Source organism: Centroberyx gerrardi, chromosome 21 (genome assembly GCF_048128805.1).
Source record: "Centroberyx gerrardi isolate f3 chromosome 21, fCenGer3.hap1.cur.20231027, whole genome shotgun sequence".
Lineage (NCBI taxonomy): Eukaryota > Metazoa > Chordata > Actinopteri > Beryciformes > Berycidae > Centroberyx > Centroberyx gerrardi.
The window spans coordinates 10,137,623-10,154,879 of NC_136017.1; the positions used below are offsets into that span (position 1 = coordinate 10,137,623).

The 17,257-nt window shown below is 43.2% G+C and overlaps 1 protein-coding gene across 1 annotated transcript in view; it reads right to left on the minus strand.

The window, feature by feature from the left end:
• The window catches only part of LOC139917692 (voltage-gated inwardly rectifying potassium channel KCNH7-like), a 67,673-nt gene that overhangs the window by 30,802 nt on the left and 19,614 nt on the right, over positions 1 to 17,257 (minus strand). Inside the window, exons 3-6 of the mRNA XM_071906864.2 lie at positions 8,575 to 8,730; positions 2,366 to 2,845; positions 1,132 to 1,152; positions 81 to 104 (exon numbers count right to left, since the gene is read on the minus strand). Of these exons, the coding sequence (XP_071762965.1) occupies positions 81 to 104; positions 1,132 to 1,152; positions 2,366 to 2,845; positions 8,575 to 8,730 (681 nt within the window). The remainder of the gene's footprint in view (positions 1 to 80; positions 105 to 1,131; positions 1,153 to 2,365; positions 2,846 to 8,574; positions 8,731 to 17,257) is intronic.

Here is a 17,257-nt window from a genome sequence, read left to right on the forward strand (position 1 = left end):
CGCAGCTTCAAGGCATGCCACAGTAAGGATACATCATTGCAGTCATAAACAGTAACTTAAAGGAAAAGCTGAAGCCATACCCCCAGCCATCCAGGAGCGAGACACTAGCAAATCAGGAGAGAGAGGAAATAGGAAGTAAAGAGGAAGTGGAATTATGGGAGGGTGGGAGGTGGCAGGGTCAGTAGTCAAGTAAAAACTTTATGGGCACAAACAACATTACTTGAAATATCACATTGCAGCACTTATCAGCAAATAGAGTACAAGCTCTGTGGGGAGTAAACATATTTGTAGAATGACATCCTGCATACATATTGTGATGCTGATGTGATGACAAATCTGCCAGCATAAATTTTGACCACAACATTTGTCCAGATGTCAGACAAATGTTTAATTTTGTCAGTTATACTATAACTTTGGGGACTCTTCATTTGACATTAATCACAGTTAAATATTTATTCATCAAATCAAACACAAATCAAAGTTTTTAAAGAAACAGTGACTATAATTTGGTGTTGAGAAAGACTCTTCTTTTAAGTGTTTAGTGATATTATGATGTGTAAAGCATGCAGAATAAGCATAAGCTACAGTTCGAGTGCAACTGAAATTATTCTGAACTAGAACGAGGGTGAGCAAATATCGTTTGAGCAAACAGTCACGGAAACACAGTCACGTTTTTCTCATTCACTAAGACATGGCAAAGAGGAAATCGAGGTTGCATAGAACAAACAGAGGTTATAGACAGTGGGAGGTATCATCTTGTAAAGCATTGATTTTCTTCAATGGACAAAAGCGGGAGAGAGATTTAATGTGTTGCTTCATGCAAGCGTGTGCAGAGGTCAGCATGGTTTTCACTGAGCGTTCCCCGGGGGGACCGGCTAGGGTTCAACAGGTCAGGTGCACTGAGACTGAGTCATTTAATACTGTGCCAGTATTTTAAGGCTCCGGCCCAAGCATTTGCAAACACACAGTCAGTCATCCACCACCACGGCATTTGCATTCGACATAAATCTCAGTCATGTGAGCGCTGGGAGGAAAACTCATGCAACAAGCAGGCTGCGTACAGAATACAGTGTGTGTATAATCCAATAGACGTGCCAAATTATCACGATGCAGCAGGCTACTATTTGTTACCTTTGATATTGCGACCGTTGTCTGCGATTGCAGCAACACAGCATTGGGGAAGAAAGAAAGAGGGGAATGGAGGTGAGAGAGGAATTTCTGGTTTTCTATGATGATGAATGGGGACCGGCGCTAAACCCCCACCGCCGTCCCCATGAACGATTCATTATCGTGAAGTAGACATATTACTGTGTCACCCACTGGGAGCTTTTTGAATGAAAATGGTAGATAAGAGGATGTGGGGAGAGACTGATTGGCTTGGTGGAGACGGGGCCAGTCTGGGGCGCTTCTACCCCCAGACCAAATGGGGGGCGAAAGGCTAATAAGTGAATTAAACTCGGGGAAGATCAATAGCACAGAGAGTATAGATGGTGGCTCAGTATAATACTGATTAAGAGACCGGTAGGCCAGATACTGTATCTCCTATGGGACCAAAGGGAGTTTGAATATCAACATAACTTACATGTAATTAATACAGTCAAAGTATAATTAGTGCTTGTTTTACGAGTAGAAAAATACCCTTATAAACCCCTTAATGTCAATTACAACATTTGGGAATTGACATCACACCTCACTTTTTGGTATTAGCTCACATTACCTGGATATTAGTCTTGTCTAGTGGTGTTTCTGCTAGAGCAGTGGAGTAGCAAGAGTACCGAGAGAAACAATACCAAGATATACAGGTTTTCATTCCAACCCACACTACACTAGCTGATTTCACTAAATAGCACAACTTCAACCAGAAAGAGGGGAACTAAGTAGTTTAATTCGTTGGATGTAGTGTTTGTTTGGAATGAAAACCTGCATATCCTTGTCCCTCGATGGCTGATGACTGGGGACTACTAGGGATGGGGCGAAATTCAATATGTCGATAGATGTAAAAATGTGACAATGCATATTGTGGGGCAGAAAAATTAATTGTGATATTATAATTTCACAAGCTCTCCATTGAAATTATATTATTTGCACTTTGTAATGACATTTTTAAATTGTTAAATACATTCTAGCAAGCCAATGCTATTGCTAAAAAGATCTGTGGCTCAGAAATAAACAATATAATTCTGCACAGTCAGACTTTGTTGTCATTAAACTTTTATTTATTACATCGTATCGTGGTTGTATCAAACCGTGAACCCCATATCGCGTATCAAATCGTATTGCGAGCTAAGCATATCGTCCCATCCTTAGGGACTACTGCTCTACAGCCTCAGAATAGTACCTGCAGAGCAGAATAAGGGATCCCTACCTTCACTGGCATGCCGGTCCCTGAAGGCCATCTTGGAGTTGCAACCAAAGCCTTCCATATCGTGTACAGAGGAAGCCCTGCGAATACTGCACACGCTCTCCCTGGAGGCCGTGGGAGTGAGGCCCGGGATTGAGGGCGCCGGAACGAGCGTGTCCCCCTGGCTCTGGTGCTTGGTCTGGGCGTTGGCCTGGTCCGGGTACATCCGGTCCCAGGGACCCTTGGGCGAGGAGTGGTCCAAGGGCCCGGACACAGGGGTGGAGCAGTGGCTGGGGCCGATGAGGGCGCGGGTGTCGTTGGCGTAGGAGGGACTGCAGCTCTCGCGGGTGGTGGGCAGTTGGTAGTCGCGCGTAGCCACCGAGCCGTCGCTGTGGCGAGGGGAGTCCACCATGACGGCGTCGGGGTCCTCCTGGGGCAGGGACTGCTTACTGATGCCCAGGAGAGGTAAGGCCGGGAAACGGAAACGGAAGAATCTCCCTTTCCCTGGTGGAGAGAGAGAGAGAGAGACAGGGAGAGAGGATGAGGCAAAGAAGGCTAGAAAGATAGATAGATAGATAGATAGATAGATAGATAGATAGATGTATTTATTGGTCCTTTCGGAAATTCGTTGTGTGCCATACAGCACAAGAGCGGGAGTCACACCACTGCTTCTATCTCAATGTCATATTATTCCATATTAATGCCGTATATCTAGCATTAGAGCAATTGCTATCATGTACTGACATGAATTCTGAGGAGAAAGTATTCACCCATTCTTCCTTCGGCAGTGGATTGCTAGGTCAGTCTAACATGGCGGAGAGTCTAGTTTATTTGACCCCCCTGAGACCACCAACAGCATAAAAACAGAGTTCGCTGTGGTTTATAATGAGCCAGCAGGATTGACGTAACCCTCGCTGACCTTGTGTTGTGTTTTCATGGTGTGTTAGTAACAGAACTTGCTCGCAGTCTTCAACATCCCTGCTGATATCTCATACTTGTTTGCCAATAGCGCTGAAAAGCCTGCCAATGCGGCTATCTTAAAAAGACCCAAGCAGATCAAAACAAATGCCCCTTCTCCCTCAGGCAATGCTTCAATCTTCAGCTTCCTTCAATTATTCATGGAGGAAGACATTTGCTGAATTATTATAATGGCAGTAGTGCGTTGAGGAGTCAACCCTATAAAAGATTATGTGCAGGTTTTAATGACTGATGGATAGCTCCTGGGGAGATGAAGGCGAAGTTAACGTAGAGAAAGTGAGAAATTTAGGATGCTGCTGTCATAACGGTAGGTGGTTCTGAAGGAATATTAACCAGGAAAAGTTTAAGAAAAATAAGAATATACTTAAAAGTTTAGTCTAAAGTCCCTGTAAAAAAGTGTGTATATAGACGCACACATACTCACACACTCATACAAATATGCGCTTTTAGTTGCATCTTACAGTATCTGCAGACGTATCACCATAGAGACAGGCATGCTCACAGCTTTCACATAAGGACGGCAGGCAAATACTCCATGTTGTGAATCATTTAGTGCCCTGAACATATGCCATACATATCAGAATGCTTTCTCAGACCTTCGAAAACAAGCCTTGCTGCCATGAGGCACAGCGAAAATATAGATTCCCTCTTGATGTGCGGAATTCATAAGGTGAAGGACAAGGGAAAAATAAACCGCGAAACAACCTCTTCACACAACATCATAACATCCCCCTTGTAGATTTGTCTGAGCTAGCTGGACTGTATTAGACATGCCATATACCACTCCAGTTTTTTTGCAAAAGAGTGAAATAGTGTATGGCTGCATTGGGGGACATAACGGGTGGTGAAACAAAAAGGAATTGATGTTTGACTCCACTCAGCAGGGAGTGGCACTGCATCTTTATCTCCCTCATGGCTCTTTTTACTCGGGTGACACTGACAGGGAGGAGAGAGAGAGAGAAACTAATTTTAGACACTGCTACATCTCTTCTTGGGTCAGTGCAGTGTGTTTAAATTAACTCTCCAGCCAGATGCTGACAATGCCGGAAACGACAATTTGCATTTAATTGGTGATTCAGTGCAGGATCTGAAGCTGCCTGTGCTCGAATCTACTGTATGATTAAACAAGTCATTCATCTTGATGAAGATGAAATAAAGTTAAATTGGCTGTTCTCATTTGTGGAAGAGAATCGTGTACAACCTTCTGAGTTTCATCTGAGCTCGTTGCTATGGAGCCGATGAGGAAGCTGATCAAGGATACCTGACGCCATCTGATTCATTACAGTCTGTATCGTTACAAACTGATCCCAGACCAGCATTCTGAAACAAAAAACCCTCTAACTTTTGCAGATTACTGTGATCACTATATTGACTGTGACATACTTGGACACAGCATTTTGTACTTTCTTTGTAGTTTCTTTTTCAGTGCTTTTTTTTTTTTTAGGGCGGGTGCTAAAGCTTAGAATTTGCTGTTTTACTAAATAAAACATGAAACTTGATTTGTAAGGCAGGGAATCTACACAACACAGCAATACCTTGTTTAGAGGGACTGCCTGAAGCGCCTTTCCCTTCAAAACGCTGTCTTTTGTGATTTAAAAATTACAACAGACAATATTGAGAATTTGTTTTTTTCCCAACTAATTGTACAACCCCACAGCATTCCCAGCTTTCAACAGCTTGATTTAAACACCAGCCTTGACTGCTAAAAAGACACCTCAACAGAATAATGAATGGTAGCTCATCAGCCATTCACATGCTCAGAGCTGTGTTTCTAATTACTGTGCCTAGAGGCTAAACGTAGATGCCATAAATCTTTTAATTAGCTCATAATTCAGTCACGCTTTTACAAATGGTGTGTGAGCAGAGAACCTTGTATGTTGCTATTTTTAATGGTGATATTGAAAGTGATAGAACCTTGCAGGGCTATGCTGCCCTTTAAGCGCAGTTACTAGGTGGTGGTGGTGTGTGTGTGTGTGTGTGTGTGTGTGTGTGACTGGCTACGCTCGTGCTCTCTCTCTCTCTCTCTCACCGTCTCTCTCCATCCCTCTCATTCTTTCTCTGCAAACACTCGCCAGCGGCTTTGCACAACCAACGGACGCACAGTGGCCCTTGTTGCTATGATACCAGATAGTAATATTTGCATTGAATATTAATTGGACCCTCAGATCCCAGTGAAATGTGTTTCTGTAATGCGAGCGTGATTCAGAAGTCAAGGGAGGAGCAGCAAAAGAACAATATACCTCCATCCTCTGGTAAAAGCAAGACAAAAGGGGCTTTTTCCCCCCTTTTGTTTCTGTCTCTTGTTCTTTTAAAGTGATTTTTGCTGATGTTGAGTGACAAATAAAGTGCAGTGGTGCAGTTAATGTGCTTACTAGCTTATTTGCATGCAGTATTCCTGTACCTTAAGGAGCATTGACCTGGGCTGCCAGTACTCACCAGCTATAATTCACCAGCTCTACAGAATAGCACGCTTATTTTCTGCAGCGTCCCCACTTCGCCCTGCACTCATTTATATAGTGAGAAAATTAAAGTGTGCGGTTACAAAGAGCTACAGTGTTGCTACAGACAATCAGACAATCATAATCATTCAAGGTATTTTGTTTTTGCCAGCATCATATCTCAATGCTCATCAAGAAATACATTAACACATTGATCTAAACAAAGAGACAAAGTGATAATTTGTGCCACCATCTGTCTTGGTGCGTTGCTCAACATATTTGAGTGGATCTGTATAAAACCTATTTGAATATCTCACATTATATGTATTATGGAAATATGAAATGCATCAGAAGCTATTTCCTTTGTCAGTACAATGTTTCCTCTGAATGCATATTCTGCTCATTTTGTTCCTTCTGTGTGGCTCGAGTCTGTTATTGGACGCCTACAAATTGCACTACTTCTGTCTTCTGTGGCAATAACATTGATGAATCACCTAATGTAGGCTAGTGTACCTGTGTATATCTAAATCAGCAATAGAGACATTTCTTGGACCTTTCCCCCTTTTGGCCACAAGTCCACAGAGACTGATAGCCAATAGCATAAAATGCCTCTTGGCTTTTTTCCCCTCATTTGTGGCTCTATGGAAGCGTTCCCGGCAAAGCCAGATCAAAGGAAAATGGGAAAATTCAAGACGGTTGTAGGATGGATGGATATTCGCTGAGCCGCAAAGGCAATCGATAGAAGCAGCACCTAATGCATGGCTGCCCGTTTCCCAGAGGGACTCCAGCTAATGCAACACATGGATCATCACCACACACCATTTCAATACAGCCGCTCCGCCGCATGGAGCTGTTGTCTCTCTTGTTGCTTGATGCTCTCTCACCGGTGCTCGGTGAAATCATGGTTTTCACCGGGTTCAATTTACATCTGTGGCAGTGTGTGCTTCTAGAATGTTCCCTTAAATTATGCAGCGGTAGAAGCTGTGACCTCTGTCCATCTGCTAGTGGAGGGTGGAGTGTGTGCGTGTGGAGGGGTGTAGTTGAGGAAAAAATGGCAAGAAATGCAATGCTAGGCCTCTAGAGTTAATTGAGGCAGGGCGCTGTTGAAATAAGGCCGACAGATACAAAATCTCTCAAGTATTTTCCCTGCGACGGCACAGAGTTTGTGTGTAGGCAGAGAGAGATGGTGTCCAGGCCCGAGACTCGACCTTGTAAACAAATCTGGACCCGACAGGCAGATTTGCAACGACATCCGATTAGATATTCAGATAGGCGTGAATAGTCTTTTATTCATAGAGCCCTGCTCCATTAGGGGATTGCCCTAGTGCTTTGGCACAGCAGTGAGCTGCATAGAAAAGTGAAAGAAGGGGCCCTTATCAGTGACACACACACACACACACACACACACACACAAACAAGCACACAAATTGAAAAGCTCATATGTTCATGCATAGGTTCGCAACAGTCACACACACACACACACAAACAAGTACACAAATTGAAAAGCTCATATGTTCATGCATAGGTTCACAACAGTCACACACACACACACACACACACACACACACACACAAAGCATGTTTATATACCTAATACACGCACCCTCGCTCCCCTAAAACACACTCCCTTCCACAACACACCCCACGAGGCACCGCAGCCTGTTAGGGGCCTCATCCAATTACAGTCATCTAGAGGCTGACCTCTGGTGCTCCGTGCTGCTGTTTTATATGTCACCGCCAGAAAACAGAGAGAGGCAGAGACAGAAAGAGACAGACAGAAGAGAGCAGATAGAGAGAATGCACTGAGAGCATGTTCAAGAGCACCGCTGGGGAATGGCATTACACACTATTACACCGACAGCTCTGGGAAGCGGAGTGCTCTCCAGCGCTGCTCCAGTAGTTCATCAGGCCATCCTGGCAGGCTACGAGCCATAATTGGGCCAGACCTTTGAGATGATGGCAGGCTAACGCATCAGTGTCTGCTAAACGCTGGTGTCAACATGCCAAAGGAGCTGTCTAGCAGGGAATTCCTGCAGCTCCACTCGTGATTACTGGAGAATGCCGTGTAGGAGCGTCTGATAGTGAATGCAAGCTGGAGAGCGCTACAAGATATGCCAGGGTTTCAGCGCCGGAAGACATGTAAGCGTCGTAGCAAATGGCAGCATTTCCAACATTAATGTTAGGGTCATTTCAAATGCTTAAAATAGAATAAGAGCAATGGGTAAAGGCACAGGGCGATGCGGTTGTGGGAAAAGGCTATGAATGAAAGGTCATGGCTGGCTACAACCATTACTGTCACTCCTCCTCCTCCCTTTCCTCCTCCTTCCTATTCCATCCTCATTCTTTGACTCTAATCTCTCCAACCTCTTCCTTCTCCCATTTCAATTCATTTAGTAGAGCCTATCTCTTCTGTGTGTGCCAAGGAGAAATCGATTTTTCTGCTGTTAGGTCAGGTAAGGTCTGGATGTATTTTCTGATTACTTTTAATTATTTCTGATAAACATTTCAAGCAGACTTTTGTTGATGTTTTGTTTGTTGTTTGTTGTTGATTTCTTGTTGTTGATGTATAGAAAATGGTTTTATATATGACTGTCTAACTAACTGCCTAACTGACTGTCTTTCCACCTTTTTAAGTGTAGTATTAGCGAGTTTTCTCTTCTAAAAATGTCTCCCACTGGAGCCAATCATGCTAAAAAAGAATGCTCTACAGTTATGCACTTTGAATAAAAGCGCCCACCAAATGGCATATATCATGTTATTTTGCACCAAACTACATTCTGTCCAACCCCTTTTGCGGTCTGTTTCCATTTCTACTCACGTGGTTCAGCTTTGGACGGTGATGTGTGGTTGAGTCTCTCCAGCGAGTCGCTGCTGCCCTCCTCCAGGATGTAGTCGAAGTTAAGGATGAACATCATGACCACGCCCTCCTCGTTCTTCACCGGGATGATGTGGGTGGCGCACAGGAAGTCCGAACCTAACCAACAGGAAATTAAATCAGGGTTAGGGTACGGCTGATAAACTTTAATATTCTGTGTTTGCATGACTTAGCGCCTCACCCCTTGCAATCAATCACACTGTGCCGAAACTATGAGTCACATCCATCTGGAAGGCACGCCGGTCTGATTTAAAATTCACAACCTAATTATTTTCTGTTCGCTAAAAGGGAAAACCAAATGGTAGAACCAGATCAAATGCTCAAAGTAACATAACAGTATTTCCGATACAGTTTGACTCAGGCCTCTGAGGCATTCCATTTGCACTCTTTGACATTCAAACATCTTATTCCTGATAAGACTGTGTGTGTGAGTGTGTGTGTGTGTGTGTGTGCAGAGCTGGCAGAGACAGGAGGGAGAAAAGGTCAAGAGGTCCGCTGAGAGGAAAGCCTCTGGAGCTGAATGATTTCCTACAGATATCCGGGCATGTCCTCATTCTGTCCAGTAACTGCTGTACAGTACAGTACAGTACAATACAGTACAGTACAGTACAGTACAGTACAATACAGTACAGTACAGTACAGTACAGTACAATACAGTACAGTGAAATACAGTGCAACAGACCTCCACTGACCTCATGTTAAAGCAATGCATTCTCTGATTTTACATTAAATTCAATACAGTATCAGCCCTGATCTTCAATATCGACACAACCAATTCCGCTCTCTGTATTGCTAATACAAATAATAATGTACTGACAGTATGTATTTGTAATGCATTTTCCCAAAACATCACAATACAAAACTGTGTTAACTGTTTCTAAATTTGCATAATTGCCGCTAATTTGTTATCTCTGTGCAACGTTCACTTGCCTTAATGAAAATATCATTTTTTTTATGAACAGCATTCAGTTCTCAACCCCCAATTATTGCAGTCGCTGGCGGCTCCGCAGCAGGAGGTGAATTTAATGTGAACCTGCTCCCTGCTAATACCTCACGTCTAAATGTTCCTCATTCATCAAACGGCAGACAGGAGGATAACAGAGCTGACACCTTCCAGGGAGTGTGATGGACGCTGGATGGTTGAATCAGCCTCAGCCACATGGCTTTGTATTTGTCTTTCCTTGCAATGGTGAGAACATAAACTGTCCTGTGTTATATAGCCTCAGGTGAAATAATATCATCCACAAAAATGAAAAACAGAGTTGGAATGCTTAAAGTAAATGCAAAGTTAAGATATTTTAGATTGACTTCATTGACTCTTGACTCTCTTTCATTGACTCTCATCTGTATTTGCTAAACGCGACGCACACAAGCTATCATCAGGACTAGAGTTGTAAAATCTCAATGTATATGAAGTTTTATATAATGAGCAGAGACATCGCTGGAAGAGCCTCTCCCTCACATTGGGCTCTAAGTCCTGCTGTCACCAGGAGGCTATTTATAGCTCGCCCAGCAGGCACCCAGCCCACAGCGCTTCTTTTCTGGGGAAACACAGACACACAGACACACTCCCGCACAAACACACTCATGTACAAGATTCTACTCACAAAATGTGTTTTGTACACACAAATATGCTCATGCACACAACACACACACACACACAAAAAGAGAATCGTACAATGCCAGTTACTTTCCCACCATTTCCTCGCGCTGTATCCTATGGCTCCAAAATAACAAAGAGCACCCTATTGTGCAACATTACAAACCAATGGCTTCACCAGACTGGGGTTTGATTTATGTATTGGGAAGCCCTGATTCCGCTGGGCTAAGCAGGATGCTGCCCCTAATAGTACATCAGTGTCACCATCAGTGGACGGAGCCATTAATTTTAGTTGGGGGAGGAGTGGGGGGCTCAAGCGGCATCGCACCTCCTCTCCCTTCACATTCCTCTGTGGTAGGGTGACAGTATGCGAAGCAAGCCTCTGTTCCAAAGGGGCTGCTGCTTTGCTTTCGTGGTTTTCAGGAGCCAGCTACAGTCTGAATGTAGCTAGAGAGCCAGCACATGCACTGCAAAAAACAAGCCACAACATCTGCTGTGGCGAGTTAACAAGTCATTTCATCTACAGGGTTCCCACGGGCCTTGGAAATCCTTGAAAGTTTGCGGATTTGAGAAAAATGAAACAAGCCTAATAGTTAGTGGATGAAAGATCTTTGGATGGCTGTGTACTTGTACTTGAGTTTTTTATTAATATATAGCACCCAAATTCATCAGTATGCTTCACCTCTCTCCGTCCTAGTATCAGCACTTCACATCCTGAGGAAAACCGTGATGGAGATCTGTGTTTTTTTTTGCACAGATTGAACTTTATTGTTATCATTCTAGCAAAGTGATTTCAAATTTTATTTGATTTTTCTCTATTTTTGAAAAAGCACACAGATTGATGGAGCAATCTAGTGAACTTTATTGTTATCGTTCTAGCAAAGTGATTACAAATTTTATTAGATTTTTCTCTATTTTTGAAAAAGCACACAGACTGATGGAGCAATCTAGTGAACTTTATTGTTATCGTTCTAGCAAAGTGATTGCAAATTTTATTAGATTTTTCTCTATTTTTGAAAAAGCACACAGACTGATGGAGCAATCTAGTGAACTTTATTGTTATCGTTCTAGCAAAGTGATTGCAAATTTTATTAGATTTTTCTCTATTTTTGAAAAAGCACACAGACTGATGGAGCAATCTAGTGACAAATGTCACAAAAAGTGGTTTGATAAAGTTGAAGTGGAAGTTGCTTTTTTTATTTGCACAACATAAATTACTGAAAGAGAGGTGAAAGGAATGTTCATGATCTTGATGTTATTTCAATAAAGTTAAACTTGGTCCATTTTGTCACCATTCTGTTGGGGCGGGGGGCATGAAAATTTTTCTTCCTCCAAAGGGGGGCATGACAGAAAAAGTTTGAGAACCACTGGTCTAGTGCGTGCTATTATTCCGGCATTCTGAACTCTTTGAAGAGCAGTAATTGAGTTCTTGGGTAATCCAGATAGGAGGGAATTACAGTAGTCTAGCCTGGTTGTCACAAAAGCATGCACAAGTTTTTCACAGTCAGCAGTGGAAAGCATGTCACGGACTTTAGAAATATTACGTAAATGATAAAAGGCCGTTTTGCACACGTTAATGATATGGTTCTTAAAACAAAGATCACTGTCAAAAATTACACCAAGATTTCTGACATGATCCTTGGCCTTCAGGGATAGGAAGTCAAGATGAGGCAGAATGTCACCTCTCTGTGCTTCATTACCAATGATCAGAACCTCTGTTTTGTCTTTGTTCAGTTGTAAGAAGTTCTGAGACATCCACAAGTTGACATGATTTACACACTGCAGCAGGGAGTTAATGGACTTGTGAGAATCAGGTGCTATAGATAGGTATAACTGTGTGTCGTCAGCAAATTGATGATAGCAAATGTTATAATTCTTAATGATATCAGCAAGAGGAAGCATGTAAAGGCTAAATAACATTGGCCCCAAAATTGAGCCTTGGGGAACAACACAAGATAAAGCATGATGCTTGGAGACGAAGGTATCCAGCACAACATAATATTCACGATCTGTGAGATAGGATCTGAACACTGAGCCGGAGAGTCCAACCCAGTGTTCAAGCCGGTGAAGTAAAATCTCATGATCGACCGTATCAAATGCAGCACTGAGATCAAGAAGAATTAAAATAGACAGGTTGCCTGAGTCTTTGTTCACTTTTAAATCATTTAAAACCTTTACAAGTGCTGTTTCGGTGCTGTGGTGGGCCTGAAAGCCAGACTGAAACAAATCATAAATATTATGTGTTGAGGTAGTCATTTAGCTGAATGGACACTACTTTCTCGATTATTTTGCCGAGGAAAGGAAGATTAGAAATAGGTCGGTAATTACTAAGCACATTGGAATCAAGATTCCTTTTCTTTAGCAAGGGTTTAACAATAGCTGTTTTAAGACTATGAGAGTACACACCATGCTGCAGTGTTAGATTGACAATATTTACAACATCGGCTGAGAGGGAACTAAAAACTTGTTTAAAAAAGCTAGTGGGGATAGGGTCAAGAGCACAGCTAGAGGAATTCATCAGTGATATCACCTTGATAAGTGTGTTTAAATCAATTTGAGAAAAGGAGGACAAATTACAAAGTGCATTATGGTGTGGTGGGAGAGTGACCATACAATGAGGGCCAGAGTTTGCAATGTTATCTCTAATAGCAGTGGTTTTCTCAATGAAGAATGTAGCAAACTCATTGCATTTTTCTACCAAAAAGAGTTCAGGTGATGTGCGACGAGGGGGGTTAATTAAACTGTCAATAGTGGAAAAAAGGAATTTGGGGTTATCAAGTTGACCATCAATCAGGTTTGAGAAGTATGACCTCCTAGCAAGCTTCATTTCCCTGTTGAGCATTTTCAAATTATTTTTATAAATATCCTTATGAACTAGTAGTTTCGTACGCCTCCATTTTCTTTCAGCTCTTCTGCATTCTCTTTTTACATTTAAAATAGCAGTAGTGTTTCTCCAAGGGGCTTTCACCTTGCCAGAGATTGTCTTAGTTTTTAGAGGTGCAATGGAATTAATACAATCAGTCAATCTGGAGTTGAATTTCTCAACTAAAATATCGCAGGATTCAGCAGTGAGAGGAGGCAGAGAGCATATGAGATGTGTAAAAATTGCAGCAGAATCATCTTTAAGATAGCGCCTAGTGATTGTCCTAGTATCCCTCTTAGTACTGGTACAGACAGACATTTCAAAGAAAATACAGTAGTGGTCTGAGATAGCCAAATCTAGAATTTGTGGAACTCTGACATGTAGGCCATGTGAAATAACCAAGTCCAGGGTATGGCCATGTCTGTGAGTGGGGCCTGACACATATTGCATTAAATCAAAAGAGTTAAGTAGCAAAATAAATTCAGCAGTTACAGGATCAGTGGACATATCCATGTGAATGTTAAAATTGCCAGTTAATAAAACATGATCAAATTCAGTAAAAATCCTAGAGAATAGTTCTGCAGACTCATCAAGAAAACCTGCATCCAGCCTACAGTAGGTGGGTGATAGATAACCAGTATAAGGACAGATTGATCACTCTTGAGATGTAAAGCAAGATATTAAAAAGTAGAAAAATCCCAGAGAGAGACTTGTTTGCAGTGTAGGGTGTCGCGATAGAGACAGGCCACGCCGCCACCCTTCTTATTTACTCTAAAAACACTAAAAGAACTAAAATGTGGGGGGGAGGCTTCATTTAGGACAACAGTCCCATTACTATCAAGCCATGTTTCAGTAAGAAAAAGAAAGTCAAGATCATGGTTCTCAATTAGCTGGCTAATAACAAAGGACTTATTTCCTAGTGATCGTACATTCCAAACAGCACACTTGAGAATTTGGGAATATGGTTGTTTAGCAACACTTTCCACATCACTACTATAAGTCACCATGATTAAATTATGCTTGTCAGATCTATTTGTCACTTTCTTACAGAGGCGGCCATGCCACCGGCTATTCGAGATGACAGGTATGTTCTGCAAAGTAGCAGTTGGAAAAGATGACAGAGAAGACAGAGACAGTCCAGGCCCTACAGTGGGTGTGGTGTTGACAATAATGCAATTAGGTTTAGAGCTGGTAATAATCGGTGAGGGGCAGACAGGGTTGGGGTGGGATAGGGGTTTAATAAGAGAGGTAGGGGACAGAGAGCTATTATGACCTATCCCCCCAACAGGTCAAACATCTTCCAAATGGCAAATGAGGTTTGAGGTTAGCATTTCTGTTCCCTTGTGGTTAAGATGCAGATTGTCACGCTTATATAAGTCCTTCCTCCAAAAATAATCAAAGTGACTAACAAAACCATAGCCAGTTGCTACACAGAAGTTAAAAATCCATTGATGCATACTAAAAAGACGACTAAAATGTTCACAGCTTTTCCTCAGCGTGGGAATGGGGCCAGATAAAATACAGAGCTTTCCCAGGCTCTCAATAGTCTCTGCCAGTATCTCGAAGTCCTGCTGGATCTTGATTGACTGCTTGAGCCAACATGGACAATAATGGTGTGGGCAGTCGTGTAGAGGTCAGTGAGAGCTGGAATCAGTTCAACTATGTCCAGAATTTTGGCACCAGATAGACAGAAAGTTATACCATTGGGAAGTTCAACAAATCTGCTCAGGGAATTGCCAATCAGAAGGAACTGTGGGTCATCGTTAGCACATCCCCCACTGTACGCGGCAAGGTTTGCAGGTGCACCATTAAGACAGGGTACAGTTTTTTCCGTGACACCAGCCGTATTGACCACACAAGCGTCCGTAGTGGCCACAGACACCCGGGGGCAAGCAGCAGCAGCAACAGAGGTGGTAGAGCCGGTGGAAGGTGCTGGTAAGCGGGGACGCTTGCTAACAGGAGAGGTAGCACAGGAACTTGCTGAACTCATCGGGGAATTGGGACGAGTCGCCGCACGTTTCCTGACCCGTCGCGAAGCCCCACGTTCGGGTATGGGCATGGAGGGGGCCAAGTTATCTGCTAACTCAGCAAGCGGTGCAAAAAAGTTTGTGAGAGGCAAAGCATCCTCATCTCCGTTGGGATCGAAGAGTGGGAGAGAAATCCTTCTTCTACCTTTCACAACCGAAGCCCAGGAAGAGTCATCGCAGGCTGAAACAAGGTTGTCACCGTTGGAGTGCACCGACTCCCGGCTGGAAGGACCGCCGGGGGAGGGAGGCTCCAAGGCGGCCAGCCTGGCGTTGAGCTGCGTCTGCCGCTGAAGAAGGTCATTTATGAGACTTTCAATGGAAATAAGCTCAGATTTGATGCAGGACAGCTCAGCAGAGACCATCTCTTGTCGAGACGCAGGTTCTCTCCCATTGAGGGCCAACCAGGTGAGAAAGTATATACGGTTCGGTCCAAGACAAGACTGGGCCCGCTGCGGTCGGTCGATCTCCGGTAAGCAGGTAGCTAGTTTACCGTAGTCCCTTCCCGGAGGTTGGCAACCAGCTAGCTAGCGTAGTGGCCGATACAAATTCACGTAAAACACAGAAGTCCTCGGCGATCGGGTTGAATAAAAAGAGTACTGTTAAGAGCTGTCTAAAATCAATAAAGTGTAAGAACCAGTAAGATTGGTTTAAAAACAATAGACAAAAAAGTAAGAAAATTGCTAAAAGCACTCCCGTAAACTCAGCAGAATGCCCAAGAATTATAGAGAAGTTTTGTTTCACTTGTTTAAAGAAAACATACAGTTTTAAGACTCTATGCAAGATTAAATGACATGTAAAGTTTAACACACTCCAACATTTTTTGCAGTGTGTCCAACACCATACAGCACTATAAGGGTCTATTTTCCCCTGTAGCGTTGCTAGCAGGTACACAGTAAGAAAAGCTTTGGCTAAGGCGAAGCTAAGCTCATATAGTGATTGAATGCCTCCCCAGTGGTTGAATTTCATGCCTGTGTGTGACGCCAAACACACACACACACACACACACACACACACACACACACACACACACACACACACACACACGTAGCCATGCACACTTGCATACTTACACACACCCATGCATGCACTCACATACCTAGACACACCCAAGCACACATACACACACACACACACACACCTTCACACTTGCATTCACATTTGCATTCATCATTCACGCAAACCCATTCACATCAACATACTGTACATGCATGCACAAACATGAGCACACACACATAAACTCGGACACACACACGTGCACACACACACTGACTACATAGCGCTTACTATAACCTCTGCATGCCTCATGAAGGGACATAACCCCAGCTCTGAAAAGCTGTGTGTGTGTGTGTGTGTGTGTGTGTGTGTGTGTGTGTGTGTGTGTATGCAGGCATGCATGTGTGCACCCTAAAAATAAGCCGCTTGGAATCCATAGGCATTTATAATTCATAGGAGCTAAGTATTATGTTCTAGAAAGCATAATGGTTGGACTTGTTTAGGCAATATAGGAATGAGAGTAGACTAGATGGTGTGTGTGTTTTCCACGTGTGTGTGGGTGTGTGTGAAAGAGAGAGAGAAAGACAGAGGTAGAGAGAGAGAGAGAGTGAGAGAGGGAGGGAGAGAGAGGGAGGTGTGGGTTTCGACAATACACAGATGAGAGGGGACTAGGTGGTGTGTGTGTGTGTGTGTGTGTGTGTGTGGCGATATAGGAATGAGTGGAGACTAGATTGCTTATCACAACTGTGAGCAGTGATCTCTGTAGTAACCTCTGGCTCGTCTTGCACGTCTGTCTATTGCCTGTTTTTGAATCCGCATCCAAACACGACAGTGATGATATCGGTGCAATTGTTGCCGTTTACTGTAAGAGAGGCGGGATGAGCTGCAATTCATTTCTCCATCACTCTCAAGCATAAGCGTGTCATGAGGCACAACAGAATCAACCCGTTTTGAAATGAAATCAATCTGTTAATACGATTTATTCTCCATTTCCATCTCTTTCCCCTCCATTTCCCATTATCGCCTCTCTTTTCTCTCTCTCTCTCTCTGCCTTTCTCCCTCCCTATGTCCTTCTCTGTCTCTCCCTCATCCTTTCTCCTTCACTCTTACCGTCTCCCTCCTCTTCCTGATCTGTTTTCCCTT